Genomic DNA, 16,780 nt, shown 5'->3' on the forward strand with positions numbered 1-16,780 from the left:
AGTGGCTGGAGTTGAGTCTGAGTGGCTGCTGCCAACATACTATGTTAGTGGTGGCTGTTTAACAGTCTGATGGCCTTGTACCTATGTTGGGCATAAATATGTCGAAATGAATTATTCTGTCATGGTTAAGAACAAATTGTCATCCAACCCGGTTCGTGGAGAACTACCTTCCTGTTGGTTTTTGGTCCAACCACAGTAACTAACCAGGTTCAGCTTATCAACCAGCTAATTATTAGAATCAGGTGTGCTAGAGTCGGGTTGGAGTGAAAACCTACAGGAACGCAGCTCTCCAGGAACAGGGCTGGAGAGCCCTGCTCTACACGATGCTTGCTTTTTTAATCAAACTGAAATTAGGTGAACTATTAGAATTTTAGCAACCAGGAAATGGCAGAGAAATTTCTGCATAGTGCATCTAACTAGCAAAGCTCCACCAGTGCCATGTAAAGTTTTGGTCCCATGTTTCTTGAACTGAAATAATAACTGAAACTGAAATAACTGAAATAATAACTGAAATCATTTATTCTGATATTGCCCCTACGTAGCATGTTCCTGGTCACAGGTTCAGGACTGGTAAAATAAAACCACAGGCCTACTCAGATGTGCCGGTAATTAATGCCCATGCAGCGTTCAAGGTAGAATTGTTTATCAATTTAGAAAATTCCAAGGAATGGGCATAAACTAAACTGTATGTCTATATCGAAAAGAGATTTGTTTGTAACCCTCAACTTACCAAATTAAGCCCAGTTTCGAATTATCACTGAGAATAACTGCTTGAGACATGAGATGTCGACGCACTATTCTGTTATGTTTTTTTTTTTACTATAAAATAGGAGTCTTGACCATAGGAGTCCAGGAAACAAGTGTTTTGTCTGCCAAATTAAAAAGGGCCACACTGCTGAGGTTACTACCTTTTTGAAGATTGTGTGCCACGACATACCCAGTTGATATTACGGTTTCAATAATTTAATCATAAAAAAATGGCATACACAAACGTGTTTCTTTTTCTTCACCCTTCTTGGACTCGAACAGTCAAAAGGTCAAATGCCTATCCCGATCAGACAGGAAATCTACAGAGATGAGATGAAATAATGAAGTCATGAAACAAATCTAATATAGACATGGAGGAATTTTGGTAAAGTAATGTGAATTAATTATGGTTAAGTGATAAGCGGTCCCTACCATCATGGGACTATTAATTGTTTTATTCTGCGTTACACTATTCAGCCCACATAAGAGCACATGTAACTTTTTAAATGTATCTTTGAAACCAAAGTGTTAGAAAATATAGAACAGAAACTGAACCAATCTCAAAAAGCATTAACAGTAAAACTAAAGCAGAGGAAATGGCCATGTGTTTAACGTTGCCCATTTAGTACAGCCATTTAGTATTCTCTACAGTGTGGCTGCTTGCGGTGGAAAGTTCTGGTGAAAGAACAGGCAGACTGTAGCCTGAGGTGTGTAGCAAGCCTGGCAGGCTCCCTCCGAGGACCATTTAGTGTAGTGGAGCTCAGATGTCTGACTGGGTGCTGGGCATCTGTCCTACATCTCTGCAACTTCGTCAAATTGCCCAGGGTATCGGTGGTAAACTCAGATTGGTTCATTAAAGAAAGACACCATTACTGTATATCTGTTCAGAATTATGGTCAACCATCATTATATAGTTGCCTCTGGGTCTGAGGTTCATAAAAACATACTTTAAAATATAATAGCATTGGGTGGGAGCAGAAGACCTTTGATTCATACAGTATTATTTTTATAATTTAACCAAGCAAGTCAGTTAATGACAAATTCTTATTTACAATGACGGCCTATACCGGCCAAACCCAGACGACGCTGGGCCAATTGTGCGCCGCCCTATGGGACTCACCGCCGGTTGTGATACAACCTGGATTCGAACCAGGATGTCTGTAGCGACACCTCAAGCACTAAGATGCAGTGCCTTAGACTGCTGAAGCCACTCGGGAGTACTGTAAATAGGTTACTTTAGTTTGCTGAGAGTGAAAGCGATAACGATGTTATAGTATCCCCTTATTTTCTGCTCGGGCGTAATTCAATTAAATCTGAACTCACTGTGGAGCATAACCACTGAGCTGGAAAACCCCCATCTCCAAGCCAAGCAAGACAGACACCTCTTCATAGCTTTAACACTATTTTTTCCACTTCCTCCCACAACCAACCACTATCACGCTATACAGGAAGGAGTCAGCTGTAAGCCACACTCAGGCCAATAAAAACCATAAGCTCAAGGCCCTGTGGGTGACTTTCACAAACAAATGTCAGGAATGAGAAGAGGATACAGGCCTTTGTACAGTCACCATGTTGAACTGAGGAGAATCCACCCCTAGGACACAGCGATGCCAAGAGAGGTATCATCCCTGTGCCAAGAGAGCATTCTAATAGGTCTACACCTCCCTATGGACATTCATTAGATTCAAAACGACGAAGCGCTTTGGGAGGGCAAAGCCTGTGAGACCAACATGGTAGAAACACTATGTAAAATGTATCTTGCGTACTGATTTGCTTCATTTGTACAGCTAGGGTGAATGCGTCGGTGTGGAGAGTAATTTATAGAACTCTTCACAGTAGAGGTCGACCGATTATGATCTTAACACTGATGCAGATTATTGGAGGACCAAAAAAGCCGATTAAATCGGACGATTTTTTAAATATATTTGTAATAATGACAATTACAACAATACTGAATGAACACTTATTTTAACGTAATATAATACATCAATAAAAATCTATTTAGCCTCAAATAAATAATGACACATGTTCAATTTGGTTTAAATAATGCAAAAACAAAGTGTTGGAGAAGTGCAATATGTACCATGATAAAAAGCTAACGTTTAAGTTCCTTGCTCAGAACATGAGAACATATGAAATTTGTGGTTCCTTTTAACATGAGACTTCAATATTCCAAGGTAAGAGGTTTTAGGTTGTAGTTAATATAGTATTTATAGGACTATTTCTCTATACCATTTGTATTTCATATACCTTTGACTATTGGATGTTCTTATAGGCGCTATAGTATTGCCAGTGTAACAGTATAGCTTCCGTCCCTCTCCTCGCCCCTACCTGGGCTCGAACCAGGAACACATCGACAACAGGCACACTCGTGGAGCGATGGGTAAGCTGCTTCAAAAGCCGCGGCTTTTTTAAGTACTCCAAGTCTCAGAGCGAGTGACGTTTGAAACGCTATTAGCGCACACCCAGCTAACTAGCTAGCCATTTCACATCGGTTACACCAGCCATTAGGCTGATAGGCTTGAAGTCATAAACAGCGCTGTGCTTGCGAAGAGCTGCTGGCAAGACACACAAAAGTGCCGTTTGAACGAATGCTTACGAGCCTGCTGCTGCCCACCATCGCTCAGTCGGACTGCTCAAATCATAGACTTAATTATAACATAATAACACACAGAAATACGAGCCATTGGTCATTAATATGGTCGAATCCGGAAACTATCATTTCGAAAACAAAACGTTTATTATTTCAGTGAAATACGGAACCGTTCCGTATTTTATATAACGGGTGGCATCCAAGTCTAAATATTCTTTTTACATTGCACAACCTTCAATCTATGTCATAATAACGTAAAATTCTGGCAAATTAGTTCGCAATGAGCCAGGCTGCCCAAACTGTTGCATATACCCTGACTCTGCGTGCAATGAACGCAAGAGAAATGACACAATTTCCCCTGGTTAATATTGCCTGCTAACCTGGATTTCTTTTAGCTAAATATGCAGGTTCACAAATATATACTTCTGTGTATTGATTTAAAAGGCATTGTTGTTTATGGTTAGGAACAGTCGTCCAACGATTGTGCTTTTTTCCCGCAAATGTGCTTTTGTTTAATCATCCCCCAGCGTCGCATCGATTATATGCAAAGCAGGACAAGCTAGATAGTTGTGTAGTTATAACTAGTGATTGATTGATTGTTTTTTTTTACAAGATAAGTTTAATGCTAGCTAGCAACTTACCTTGGCTTCTACTGCATTCTCGTAACAGGCAGGCTCCTCGTGGAGTGCAATGAGAGGCAGGTGGTTAGAGCGTTGGACGAGTTAACTGTAAGGTTGCAAGATTGGAACCCCTGAGCTGTCATTCTGCCCCTGAACAAGGCAGTTAACCCATCGTTCCTAGGCCGTCATTGAAATAAGAATGTGTTCTTAACTGACTTGCCTAGTTATTTTATTTTTTTAAAGGGCAAAAATACCGATTTCTGATTGTTATGAAAACTTGAAATCGGCCCTAATTAAATCGGCCATTCCGATTAATCGGTCGACCTCTACTTCAGACACACAGGCAGGCCAAATTGAGCACATCAGTACTCCAGATACACTGTATGGAAAATGTTTCTACAATGTTGGTATTGAAAAGGGATCACCTAGGGGTCATGATACAGGCTATACCAAATGTTTGATATATTATAATAATCGATTATGCTTATGTTGTATTAATAGAAGGGGAGGGGTTATAAGAACCCACCCTCCTTACATTTATAGGGTCCTAGACTACAGATTAACAATATATATTCATTATAGAGGTTTAGTATTGTTCCACATGTGTTTTCTAGGCTCTCTGCCTCTTACGAAATGTTCTGAGAAATGTGTGAATGAAGACAGAACTCTGCAGGGGAGTGTAAGAGATTAGTCAAACATTCCACTATAAAATCAACTTGGACATTTACTGCTAAGCTTTTATATAGCTATATAAACAAGAGTTTGTGTTGAATAGGCATGGTTTTGGTCTCAGGAGTAGAAGATAATGACGTATGCAGTGACATCACTAGGGCTGGACTACGGGTTTAATAAAATAACTTCGGACCTTTTACATTTTGCAGAACTTACTCAGAAACATGCACGGTGTTCCTGTTGTCAACTTGTCTGCAATTGCATTAAAGGTTTTAATGATTTAATTAAAGATAGTCATTATGCTAATTTCACTAATGATTGACAAGGAAACAAACCAACAGTATTAAAGGCTTAATATTATGGACCAATGATTCAAATTTCCTAAATTATATTTCATAGAATCATTCCTCATATTGGATTGGATTAATAATCATGCCTATTCGACCACACAAAACCATCCAGTGTAACCCTAGTCCTCACAGGCTGGCTTCTAAAATAAAAAAATAAAAAGTCCTCATTAAAATGTGAGCGCTTCAAGCCCTGACATCTGATTAAGTGTAAGAGGGTACCAAAATGTCTGACAAGAGGCTCCAGTCGAATCTAAAATGTTTAGGATACGCACTTCTGGCATAAAAGGTGCCTACTGAGTACTGACATGCTTTTCTGTTCACTGGTTTGGTCCAACACTATGGCTCAACCATATTGCTGGGGAGTCGAGACTGTCTTAAAGTTCAGGGGCAGTACCAGAGAGATACTTGAATAGCAGGTGGAGTGTAGCTTGATGCGGGCAGGTAGTCTACTCTCCCCTTTAACCTGCTGTAGTTGTAAAAATAAATATTTAAAAAATAAAGTAAATAACTGAAACAGGATTCACAGGCCTGCTCAGACCAAAGCATGTGAGTGTCACCTCACCTCTGACCTCACCTCTGACTCCTTTACAGGGGAAGTTGGTTGCAGTCATTCAACAAATTGTGTTTAGGGAGAAATGGATGTGTGGAGAGGGTGAGGATGTAACAGCAGCTGTAACTTCAAATCAAAATCAAAATTTTATTTGTCACATACACATGGTTAGCAGATGTTAATGCGAGTGTAGCAAAACGCTCGCGCTTCTAGTTCCGACCATGTAGTAATATCTAACATAACAATTTCACAACAACCAGAGTCACCCAGCTAGTCGCCCAGGCAGCCCAGCCGCCACATTCATCAGTCAGGGAGAGAGGAAGGGCAGCCACCCTGGGGATCCAGCCTCTCTAGCCTGGCCCCCAGGGGCTAATTATGAAGCTGGGCCATCTGCTCCTTTGAAATGGAGCCCTGTGATGTTTGCTGTAAGATGAGTGTTAATGATTACACACAGGAGACTAAACCTCAGCTCACAGCACAGGGGTAATGTGAACTAAGTTAGTTGCTTCTGTTCTCACCAGCCTGGTAGATGACTGGACACTGACTTGAGCCTCCCTGTCCCCTGTAGCAACATCATCCATTAAGACTACAGGGGTTATTGGGTTTGAAGGTCTTTTCAGCAATACTCCAATCCCACTATAGTAGCTCAGCATCAGCAAACACACTCACCTACCTTTCAGATAAGAACCATAGCATTGGGTTAAATAACATTGCACAATTCAGGCACATGCATAACTGTAAATAACTGCGATGGTCTCATTTATTCATGATAAAAACAGGACATGTAAGTTTAGGAAACAACTACAGGGCTGTACTTTAGACTATACTTAATGGGGTTAAGGTACATTTGGGATCTACGGGCTTTCACAACTGAACAGCACCCACCCCCATTAGAGTATCTCTTGGTTGCTCTCTGGTCATGCCATGTAAAACCGATTGAGCCCCAGCATGTTCTCCAATAGGCTACTAGCCAATTGACTGGAAAACCTCTAATGCAGCTCACAAATAAATGTCTGAGTGGCTTACTGCTCTGCTGATCCTCACAGAGGCACAGCGATTTCCCCCTGATAAACCTTCTAGCCTTTACTGCTACTATAGTACTAGCTAACACTCCCAAAAGCCATCATCCAGGTACTGCAGAGTTTGTACTTTTCCAAATCATTGCTAAGAATAATGAGAATGACTGCAGGTTGTACTCGTCATTGTTTTCAGTCTGGTTGTATTGGTGGGTTAACTGCCTTGTTCAGGAGCAGAACGAAAGATTTTTACCTTGTCAGCTCGGGTGATCCAGTCTTGCAACCTTACAGTTAACTAGTCCAACACAATAACAACTTGCCTCTCGTTGCACAACAGGAGACTGCCTGTTACGCGAATGCAGTAAGCCAAGGTAAGTTGCTAGCTAGCATTAAACTTATCTTATAAAAAACAATCAATCATAATCACTAGTTAACTACACATGGTTGATGATATTACCTAGCGTGTCCTGTGTTGCATATAATCTGACTGAGCATACAAGCATCTGACTGAGCGGTGGTAGGCAGAAGCAGGCGCGTACACATTCATTCAAACAGCACTTCCGTGTGTTTTGCGAGCAGCTCTTCGCTGTGCGTCAAGCATTGCGTTGTTTATGACTTCAAGCCTATCAACTCCCGAGATTAGGCTGGTGTAACCGAAGTGAAATGGCTAGCTAGTTAGCGGCGCTAACTAGAGGGACGGAAGCTATACTGTTACACTGGTAATACTAAAGTGCCTATAAGAACATCCAATAGTCAAAGGTTAATGAAATACAAATGGTATTGAGGGAAATAGTCCTATAAATCCTACAACCTAAAACTTGTTACCTGGGAATATTGAAGACTCATGTTAAAGGAACCATCAGCTTTCATATGTTCTCATGTTCTGAGCAAGGAACTGAAAAGTTAGCACATATTGCACTTTTACTTTCTTCTCCAACACTTGGTTTTTGCATTATTTAAACCAAATTGAACATGTTTCATTATTTACTTGAGGCTACATTAATTTTATTGATTATATTAATTAAAAGTGTTCAGTATTTTTGTAATTGTCATATATATATATATATATATATATATATATATATATATATATATAATATTTTTTAATTTATTTTTTAATTTATTTTTTAAATCGACCGATTAAGTCGGTATCAGCCTTTTTGGTCCTCCAATAATCGGTATCGGCGTTGAAAAATTATAAATCGGTCAACCTCTACTTTAAAAAGCAGAACTTAGACAAGCTTAGCAGTCTGGCGTTCACTTATCCTGAGATCAGTCTGCCGAGTGTGTACATATCAACAGCTAGCAGACTTGAGTCGCTTTCACTTGAAAGCCTTTAAAAATCAGAATTTGGGGAAATATAGTACACATCTTATGGAAAGTGCTCCATGAATATGTTCAAAGGATTACAATGTATACATTTAACTATAACTAATTGAATTCTACCCTGTTTTATTATATCTGATGAATAATGTTAGTTCATAAGAAAGAAGTTGTTTGGCATGGACAAGGGGTAATTGGAAATGATAACCATTGTGGAAGAAGGAATGTATGTGTCTAAAGTAAGCAAAGAGAATCCTTAACCTGTTTGAACCGACCCAGCTATAACCATGTGGAGATAAAATAAGACAGCAAGAGCGAGAGTTCTCCGTATCTGAGGGGTGACTGGAACTGTCAAGTGGTAATATACTGTGGTGAGACTTCAGGAGATAATCCAGATATAGTGTGTAATGTATGTGCGCTAGTGGGTTGGAATGGACTTCAGAAGCAGCTTTGTCCTTGTCGGAGAGAAGGAGGGGCATTCAAGACGCTATGACAAAATGTGAGATATTTAAACCAATGTACATGGTATTATGACCAGTGCTCTCGAGAATAAACGCTATTGGCCAATTTCGGTTGACTGGGCTCTGTCCATTTTATGCAAATAAGGATCTTACAAATTCTTAGAAAAGGACAGAGTATTTTAAATTGGTTAATGAACACATAAGAACCAAATTCATCTAACACTTACCCAGTTCTGGAGACCACGCCTTGTTCATGTCAAGGTTGCTAGGCAGGTAGATGTTTCCAGGTGCTTACAAACGCAGTGGGAATTAGTGAGTAAGGCACTGTGGTTATACTGTTCCAGCTATCAGACGTGGGGTCATAACAGTCTAGCGTCTTGCAGCGCTGCGTCCCAAAGTAGCCTCCCACCACGTACAGTTTGTTCCCAGAGGCCACCGCATGGCAGCTCATTCTTTTAGAAGTCATGTCCCCAACACGAGACCACTGGTTGGTCTCACAGTCAAAGCGGTAGGCGGAAGCGGCGGTGAACTCAGTGTCTCCGCCCATTATGAAGATCTGGCTGCCCAGAACAGCAGCGGCTGTGTATCTCCATGGTTGCGGACATTCTGCTGCGATGGCCCAGCGGTTCTCTAGAGGGTCGTAGCACTGCACCTTTGAGGCCTTGTCTCTGTGTATGGTGGTACCACCAAACACAAACAGCTTTAGCTTGGCGCTGACCACAGCTGCATTGCTAACACCATCTCTGAGCGGCGCCATCATGGTCCATTTGTTGGTGAGTGGGTCATACCGCTCTACCTGTTTGAGGGAGACTGAGGGGGAGGCTGGGAAGATGCCTGCTATGGCAGTGTGGCCACCCACCACATACAGCCAGTTCTCCAGTTCAGCTGAACCATGGCCAAACCGTGCTATCAACATGGGAGCTCCTTTAGACCACTCCTCGTGGACCGTGTCATAGATCCAAACATCCTTGGACACCCCGTTCTCAGAACCCCTCCCCCCAGTCACGTAGACCTTACAACCAATTGCACAGGCGCTGAACTCTTTCCTGGGACTGGGCAAGACCGACTTGGGAATGATCTCCTTGGCTTTGTGGTCCACCTGGTAGATCTTATCACACATGAAGGTCTGTCCTCCCAAGATGAGCAACGTGTGGCCTGCCTTGCGAGGCCGGGCACATGGGCTGGTGACCACCACATCGTTTTGCAGGATCTTCTTCTTGCACTGCATGGCCTCCTCCACTATCTGCCGGCTCCTTTTGTCTGACATCACCAGCTCCTCGCAGGCCACCGCCTCAATCAGACACTCAGAGGGCAGCAGGGCCAGGCGGATTCCACCCAGCAGCTCAGGGAGGTAGTCTCTGCGGCCTTCCAGGTCGTAGCGCACCCAGCGCATCACAGCATTGAACACGATATGCTCGTCCTCGATCTCCAGCTCGTCGCTGAGGATCAGGTTCAGCAGCTTGTCTTTGTTGAGGCCGTAGAAGTCCTCTGTGTCCCGCAACGCCTCAAAGTGCACCAGGCACATCCTCCAGGAGAGCTCATACAGCTGTTTGCATTGGTGGGCATCAGACAGTAGCATCATACCCAGGCAGTTGGACAAGTGCAGGTTCTTCTCCAGGAACTCCGCAGCAGCGTCTCTGATGTCGTGGAACTGCAGCATGTCTCCCGCCTCCAGCAACGACTCCGCGTTCTCCTCGTTGATGATGACACGTGACGAGTAGGCAAAGTCCAGCAGCAGCTCCAACACCTCTGGATGCACACTGTCTCTGAAGTTCACCTCGTTGTCCAGGCTCTCACGGAGCCCGCCGCTGAACATCGCCTCAAAGTAGCGGCTGCATGCGGCCAGTACCGCCCGATGGCAGGGGAAGGAGCGGTCCCCCGCCCACAGCGTCACGTCAGTGAACATGCACTGCTTGCGGAGGGTGTTGAGGTGGGTGAGCACGCTGTCTGGATGCGAGGGCTTATGGAACAGTGAGATGTTCATGGAGCCCGTGCTGGTCCGGGACTTACGGTTTTCATGGACACTGACTGACATGGTTTCAGAGACCTCCAGGGAGTCGCTTGTCCTAATTTCTCCAACTACTGAAAAACAAAAACAGAAAATGAGATGCAAAACAAACTGGTGGATATTTTTCCCAACATACAATTTTCTTCTAAAGTTGAGCTCAAATGGGGATTTATTGTTAAATCAAATAAACTTAAGATTCTTTACATCTACTCATTGGCCCAAAGTTAATGGCAGACTTAAAATATAATTTGAAAAAAAGTATTATTTATCCAACTGATCATAGACAACCAAATGGGGGAAATGTATTCAATTACTAGGCAACATCTAGATCATGTGATAACGTGCTGCTTATTTGAATGCCATTCCTACATTGGAATAATGCCTATTACAACACCTCTAAGCCTAATTGCAGAAAATGGATCATCCTAAGGTGGATATGCCTATTGAATCAAACAAGTTAGGCCTATGATTTGGGTTAGGCTATTTAAAGTGCTTTTTTTTTTTAATTCTTCAAAGACACTCATGTAAATGAACCGTGCTTAGTAGGTACAACATTATGATATCACTTGATGTCTGAAATTATTCAGCAGTCTCAGCATTTTTTATTAATAGAGCTCACACACACACACACAGCAGAGAAGGCCCACAGAGTAATGCGGCCAGAATGCGCCCCTCAGCTAAATTGCACATTCAAGCCACTTAATGAATCTCCTGAGTAAAGCATAGCCTAATTGTTAAGAGTTTGTGGGAAAGCCTTTCAAAATCAACCTTTCAAAGTAACCAAATCCTATTTATTAAATTGTAGTAGATACAGTTCCTAGCCTATGTTATGTCTTATCGATGGCCTACATGCATATTAAATCATTAAGCAGACTCACTGGCACGTTTCATAGCATATCAGCAAATCTACAGTTGAGCAGGTTTATTAAAAATGGTCAGTCAACACAGGGCATCCCTTTTTAAAACGGTCTCTCCCACTTGTTATCAAAGTCCACAAAACACTAACAGTAATTAATATAAACCAATTCAGAGCTTTCAAACCATTATATACCACAGAGCATTCAATTAGTGAAGTCATTCCAATCTCAGACAAGCAGACATTGCACTCAATATTCATTAGAATGCTTTTCTTTCTCAACAGAGGGGGAAATATCGTGGGGTGCACACTGCTGCTCAATCACTGTTAGTACTTCTACCGCATAGCAACACTCCAATCCCAAAAGGATCAAGTCTTCTTTTAACTACATGGCATGGAAACAGACGAGTATATAAAAGCCCTGTTTCAGCAACTTAATTTTAATAGTAGCAGCCCAAGTATGTGTGTGCTGACATGCAGTTTGGGGTCCAAAGCAGACAGGTTTGGGTTCAGTTGTTGCAGGTTGGAGGGCACAGACAGGCATACACACATCAGCAGGGCATTTAAAAATGTCAATGTCAGGTTGACAGGGAACACAATGCAGCAGGTCAGTCACAAAAAAGATGGGGCACACAGCAAACCATGAAATTTAGTAAATGCAAAGCAGTGCGATTGTCCTGTACCAATTACACCAGCAAATACCGCTGATCCAGGCACAGACTGAAGAGGGTTGGGGGGGGGCAGCATCAGATCCCAAAAAAAGCTCCCTCTAGAGGCCGGTCTGATTAGGGCTGGGTGATATTTCATGTAGTCAGGAAAAATGCTATGCAGCTTGTGAGCTGGAACATTACTTAGGCTGGGGAACCACAAAATGGCCAAAGGAGTTCTGATGGTGGTTTATGTTACTCAAATAAAATAAAACATTTATTGGTTGGGCTAACAGTTTTGAAGATGTTATCACAGGTGCAGCAAAACGCTTGGGTTTCTAGGTCCTATAGTGCAGTAATGAAGCAATACAATAAACACAATTTCAACTTTAAAAATTAAGACATCAGAACCAGCAATATCAGAGTCCGCAATATAAATATGTGAATGGTGTGTGTGTGTGTGTGTGTGTGTATATAGACAGTATGACTAGAAAAGGTGTGTACAGCAGTAGTCATATAGGATGAGCAATGACTAGAATACAGTAAATAAATAAAGTGGGTAAAACAGTAGGTAAACATTTAAGTGAGCAGTGTTGACTATGTACATAGGACAGCAGTCCAAGGTGCAGGATAGAGTACCGAGTGGTAGCCGGTTAGTGACAGTGTCTAAGGTTCAGGCCAAGGTACTGGATGGAGGCCAGCTAATGAGGACTGTTTAGCAGTCCGATGGCCTGGAGATAGAACCTGTTAATCAGATATTACTGCCAATAATAACTGCCAGTCATGCCCAGCATGATCAGGACGATGGTGAATCATTCTCTGTGAGACTAAATACCAAACTTCCAGGACATTCACACATGAATGGGGCCTCTTAATTTGATTGCCAATAGGCAACATAGAAAAAAAAGGTCCCTATTTTCTCATCTTGTTTCTTCCCTCCGTAAACATCTCAGCCCTTCTGACTAAAAGCCTTTCCAGGATCTTTTCACATGGTGTTTGTATTCCAGTGCTACTCCTTTTTATTAGACACAGGGAGGATGGAGGATAACCGGGGGTTCAGGAGTCTGAAGCAGGGAACTTCTCTGCATTTGTGATGCTGAATGGATCACCAGCTGGTTTGCAGTCCTAATAACCAAGAGCTTCTATCAATCCGTAGGGACTCTACATGGCCCATTGGGAAATGGCTGGTGTCTGTGCAACTGAGGGCATGTGGGTTCAAACCCTCACGCTACTTTGACAAGCCAGTGAGTGAGTCTAATGAAAAAGTGTTTGAAAGAACAGCTCCAGGGAGTCAGGGACCTTCAAGCCAGGAGCTTTCAAAGATGAAAATTCTTCTCTTAGTAGAAGAGTTAATCCTTTATGGCTGAGAAACAATTGTTTTGGAGGCCACTTTGCCATCCTGTTCCAGATGGACCAGAGAGAAAAGCCAAAGAGTTACATTTTGGACTGAATCTGCCATCTAAAGTGGGATGAATTTATTAATGTGTCTGGTCTGGTGTGACTTGGAAAATGAAGATTTTAATTGTAAAAGTTGTAATTGTAAATGAACTTATTTTCCACAACTAAGTCTAATAAAGCTATTTTGTTTTACTGCCTAACTTTAAAATTAATTCAGTCACCAAGGTCCCAGTTTACTCCTAGCCTATTATGCTATAGCCCTGGAATTATGCATTTTGCTTTCAACGTCTCAGTAGGGTGCCAAATAACATTTATTTATGAATGGAAATCAACCCTGTTTAGTGTGTTATGATTATTATTAAACAGAGACATCAAAATACACCCCTATGAGCTAGCCAGCAAGACATAAATAACTACGCTGATCAATCATATTGAAATCTTGGGTGGTGGGCGGCTGGCTACTTTCAAACAAATAACTTAAATAATTATCACGTTAACGAAGTATCACCTAGGCTACAACAGCTGATGAGTGAATCAATTTAAATTGTAAAACTCCTATAAAAGTACAAAGTTGAATCAAGACATCAAAAGGTGGCGTGGTTAGATAGCTTCGATTTCCTTCAGACAATTGAACACAAGCCACATGTGGAATCATGTCATGACATCAAAGCTGGCATTCCAATAAACGTTGCATTGTAGGCTAGCTAATGAAGTCCGATTATAACGATAACGAAATTAATTTAAAGGCTCACATTGTTAAGGCAAGCTAACCTGACAGTCTTAGCCCCCCAAAATATCTTCAGAATGATCTTGTCAGGCCTTGCACGTTAACGCTAGCTAGCTAATTATCGATGGTTTCGCCAAAGGACTAGATAACGAGTTAACCAGTTAGCAAACTAGCTAACGTTACATTGTTTTTTTCCCTCATATTTCTAGAGTACCACCCATTTGTATCAAAGAGACCTGTTTAACCCTATGTTCTGTCAAGCTAACTAGCTAGTTATATATATATATATATATGAAAATAAGTTTAACTAATTTACCTAGCCAGCCAGTTAACCAACTAGCAAACAAACTTTAGCTGAAGTAACGACGTCCACCTAGTTACTCCTTCTGTCAAGACTTCAGATGACAAGCTAGCCAACATCCAGATAAACACTTGCAAAGTAGCCTAATAACAATTGACTGCATACTCACATACATATGGTTGTTAAACGGGAATCCAAGAAGTGTATAGTTTCTGGTTGATTGATTAAACCATGATTTTACTCTTAAGTAGTTGAGGTCCTTTCACGCAACTTTGTCTGCAACTGGGTTCGGTCTGAGGTGGGAAATCAGGAAAAAAAAATGCATATCCAGTGGTATGTTTCTTTACCCAATTCCGGCAACCTATTTTATGCAATTCAGCACAACAACCAATAAAAGTAGATCTTTGGGTGCGATTTTGACAACTAATAGACCAATCGGATTAAACGACAGAATGGGATCCGCCCTCTTCCTCTTGGTGGTAACAGCAAAACAATAGCATGCCCACTGACAATTAATGAATTACAGTACATAGATAATTTGTAAGGGAAAGTGGATATCTAGTCAGTTGCACAATGAATGTGTCTAATGCATTTAACCCAATCCCTCTTGCCTCAACCTCTTTCAAGTCTCTCCACAAAGATGAGGGCACTCCCTCTCTCCCTAGCAATGATATTACTCTAAAGACAAGTCTTGTAAAATGTTCCAGAAAAACTCAACAATGAAAATGAACATGAAGTTCAACCATTGAACAAGGAAAAATACATGTTACTCATTCGGTTCATGTTTTGCACTACATTGACTTTAAAAATAAAAAAAACTTGGTGTGGCTTCATGTCTATAATTTTGCCTTTGTCTAGTGTAGAGTTCCCTCTAGTGGAAGTAGGCCTACAACTGTACACCACTGCAGATACTGTGGCATATAGTGTAGAGTAAATACAACTTATCTGTTCACAGAAACGCCATCTCCAAGGGAATGAATAAGGCACTTCAGAAGGAGGTAAGCAAGCAAGGTGCATTATGCAGTCCAATACTCCAATATAGAGTATAGAACTGCAATGATATCCCTTGAATGCCAGAGCGCAGCAAAGAAACATCTCTAATACTGGTACTTGCTAATTAGGGACACTTGAGATCAAGTAGTCAATGTAAGCTGTTGTTTTGAAGGTAACATGTTTTCAACACAAACAAACTTTGTATAAAATATGTTTAATTTCGACCTTTGAAACAAGGTCAGATCTTCAATGTTATATCCACTATCAGAAAAAAAGAGAATAAGATGAGCAGCACCTCCTACTGGATAGTTAATCTATCTGCAGCTATCCATTTGGTGTCCCATCCAGGGTTTTAACTAAGGCCAGCTCTGCTTAGCTTTGATATTTGTCACTGACTACTACCTATGTGCTATCGTGAGAATGATTACTGAGAGATCCCTTAATAAATAAATAGATTTACTGCTATCGAAGTCATTTCAAAGGGTAGGTTTAACAGAGCAAATTAAATGTAACTTTACTTCATAAGTTATATAACATGAATTATAAACTGGATTGTTTGAGCTCTGAATGCTGATTGGCTGAAAACTGTGTTATAGGGGACCGTATACCACGGGTATAACAAAACACTTATTTTACATTGGTAACCACTTTATAAAAGCAATAAGGCACCTCGGGAGTTTGTGGTATATGGCCACTATACCACGGCTAGGGTCTGTTTCCAGGCACTCTGAGTTGTGCATAAGAACAGCCCTTAGCCGTGGGAAATTGGCCATATACCCCCCCTTGTGCCTTATAGTTTAGTGATACAAGGTCTATATATATATATATTTTGCGAAGTCATTAACAGCTATTGTTTCAATTAAATCCAAACTTCAACTAAAAATAGACAATACATATAGGCCTAGGGTTTCAAGATTTGGTTGATTTGAAATGTAATATTTACGTTAATAATGAATATGTTGGATTTATGTTGCCATCTCAACCAAAAATCTAAGTTAAAGAATAGGATTAACTTTATTTAAAGTGCCTTTAAGGTTTGATTTCATTTGGTTGTGTTATTGTTTTTTGTCTTCCCAGTCAAGTCCTGTACTGCACCATGTAGTCAATCACATTATTACACATCAATGATTTTACTCCTTGCTTGAACTAAGTCATTCTTAGCTCTTTTGTTTAACTGTGTAGTGTGTTGTGTTATTGTTTTTTGTCTTCCCAGTCAAGTCCTGTCCTGCACTCAAGTCAAGCCTCTGAACACCTCAACTCATTCCTCATACCCTCATTCAATCACTGCTGTGATCCCTTCCTAAAACGGTGTAAGTAGCCCTCTCATTCCCATTCTAGTCATCAGCCTCCACTGATCCATGGCCACATGTTGAGGTTACTGTGACTATACATGTCTTCTTATGTAATCATAGAAGCCTGCTTGTTCAAGATAGCAGGTTACAGGTCTGTGGAGATTTTTTTGTAATTGCTATAAATATCTGTGCAGTATCTCAAACAGTATTGATCACTTGCCCTATG

At 41.2% G+C, this 16,780-nt stretch overlaps 1 protein-coding gene across 6 annotated transcripts in view; it reads right to left on the reverse strand.

The window, feature by feature from the left end:
* The window catches only part of LOC112252250 (kelch-like protein 25), a 35,889-nt gene extending 21,141 nt beyond the window's left edge, over window positions 1–14,748 (reverse strand). For 2 of the 6 annotated variants that reach the window (XR_002953821.2, XM_024423323.2), the window contains exons 1-2: window positions 14,439–14,746; window positions 8,560–10,414 (exon numbers count right to left, since the gene is read on the reverse strand). Coding sequence is in view for 5 of the 6 variants with exons in the window: in XM_024423323.2 (XP_024279091.1) it covers window positions 8,598–10,367 (1,770 nt within the window). In the remaining variant the exon portion in view is untranslated. Of the gene's footprint in view, window positions 1–931; window positions 1,068–8,559; window positions 10,415–14,438 lie in introns of those variants that run through there. The other 4 variants (XM_024423325.2, XM_024423324.2, XM_024423327.2 and 1 more) reach the window with 4 other exon arrangements.
* Window positions 14,749–16,780: the final 2,032 nt, after the last annotated feature.

This window comes from Oncorhynchus tshawytscha, linkage group LG06 (assembly GCF_018296145.1).
Source record: "Oncorhynchus tshawytscha isolate Ot180627B linkage group LG06, Otsh_v2.0, whole genome shotgun sequence".
Lineage (NCBI taxonomy): Eukaryota > Metazoa > Chordata > Actinopteri > Salmoniformes > Salmonidae > Oncorhynchus > Oncorhynchus tshawytscha.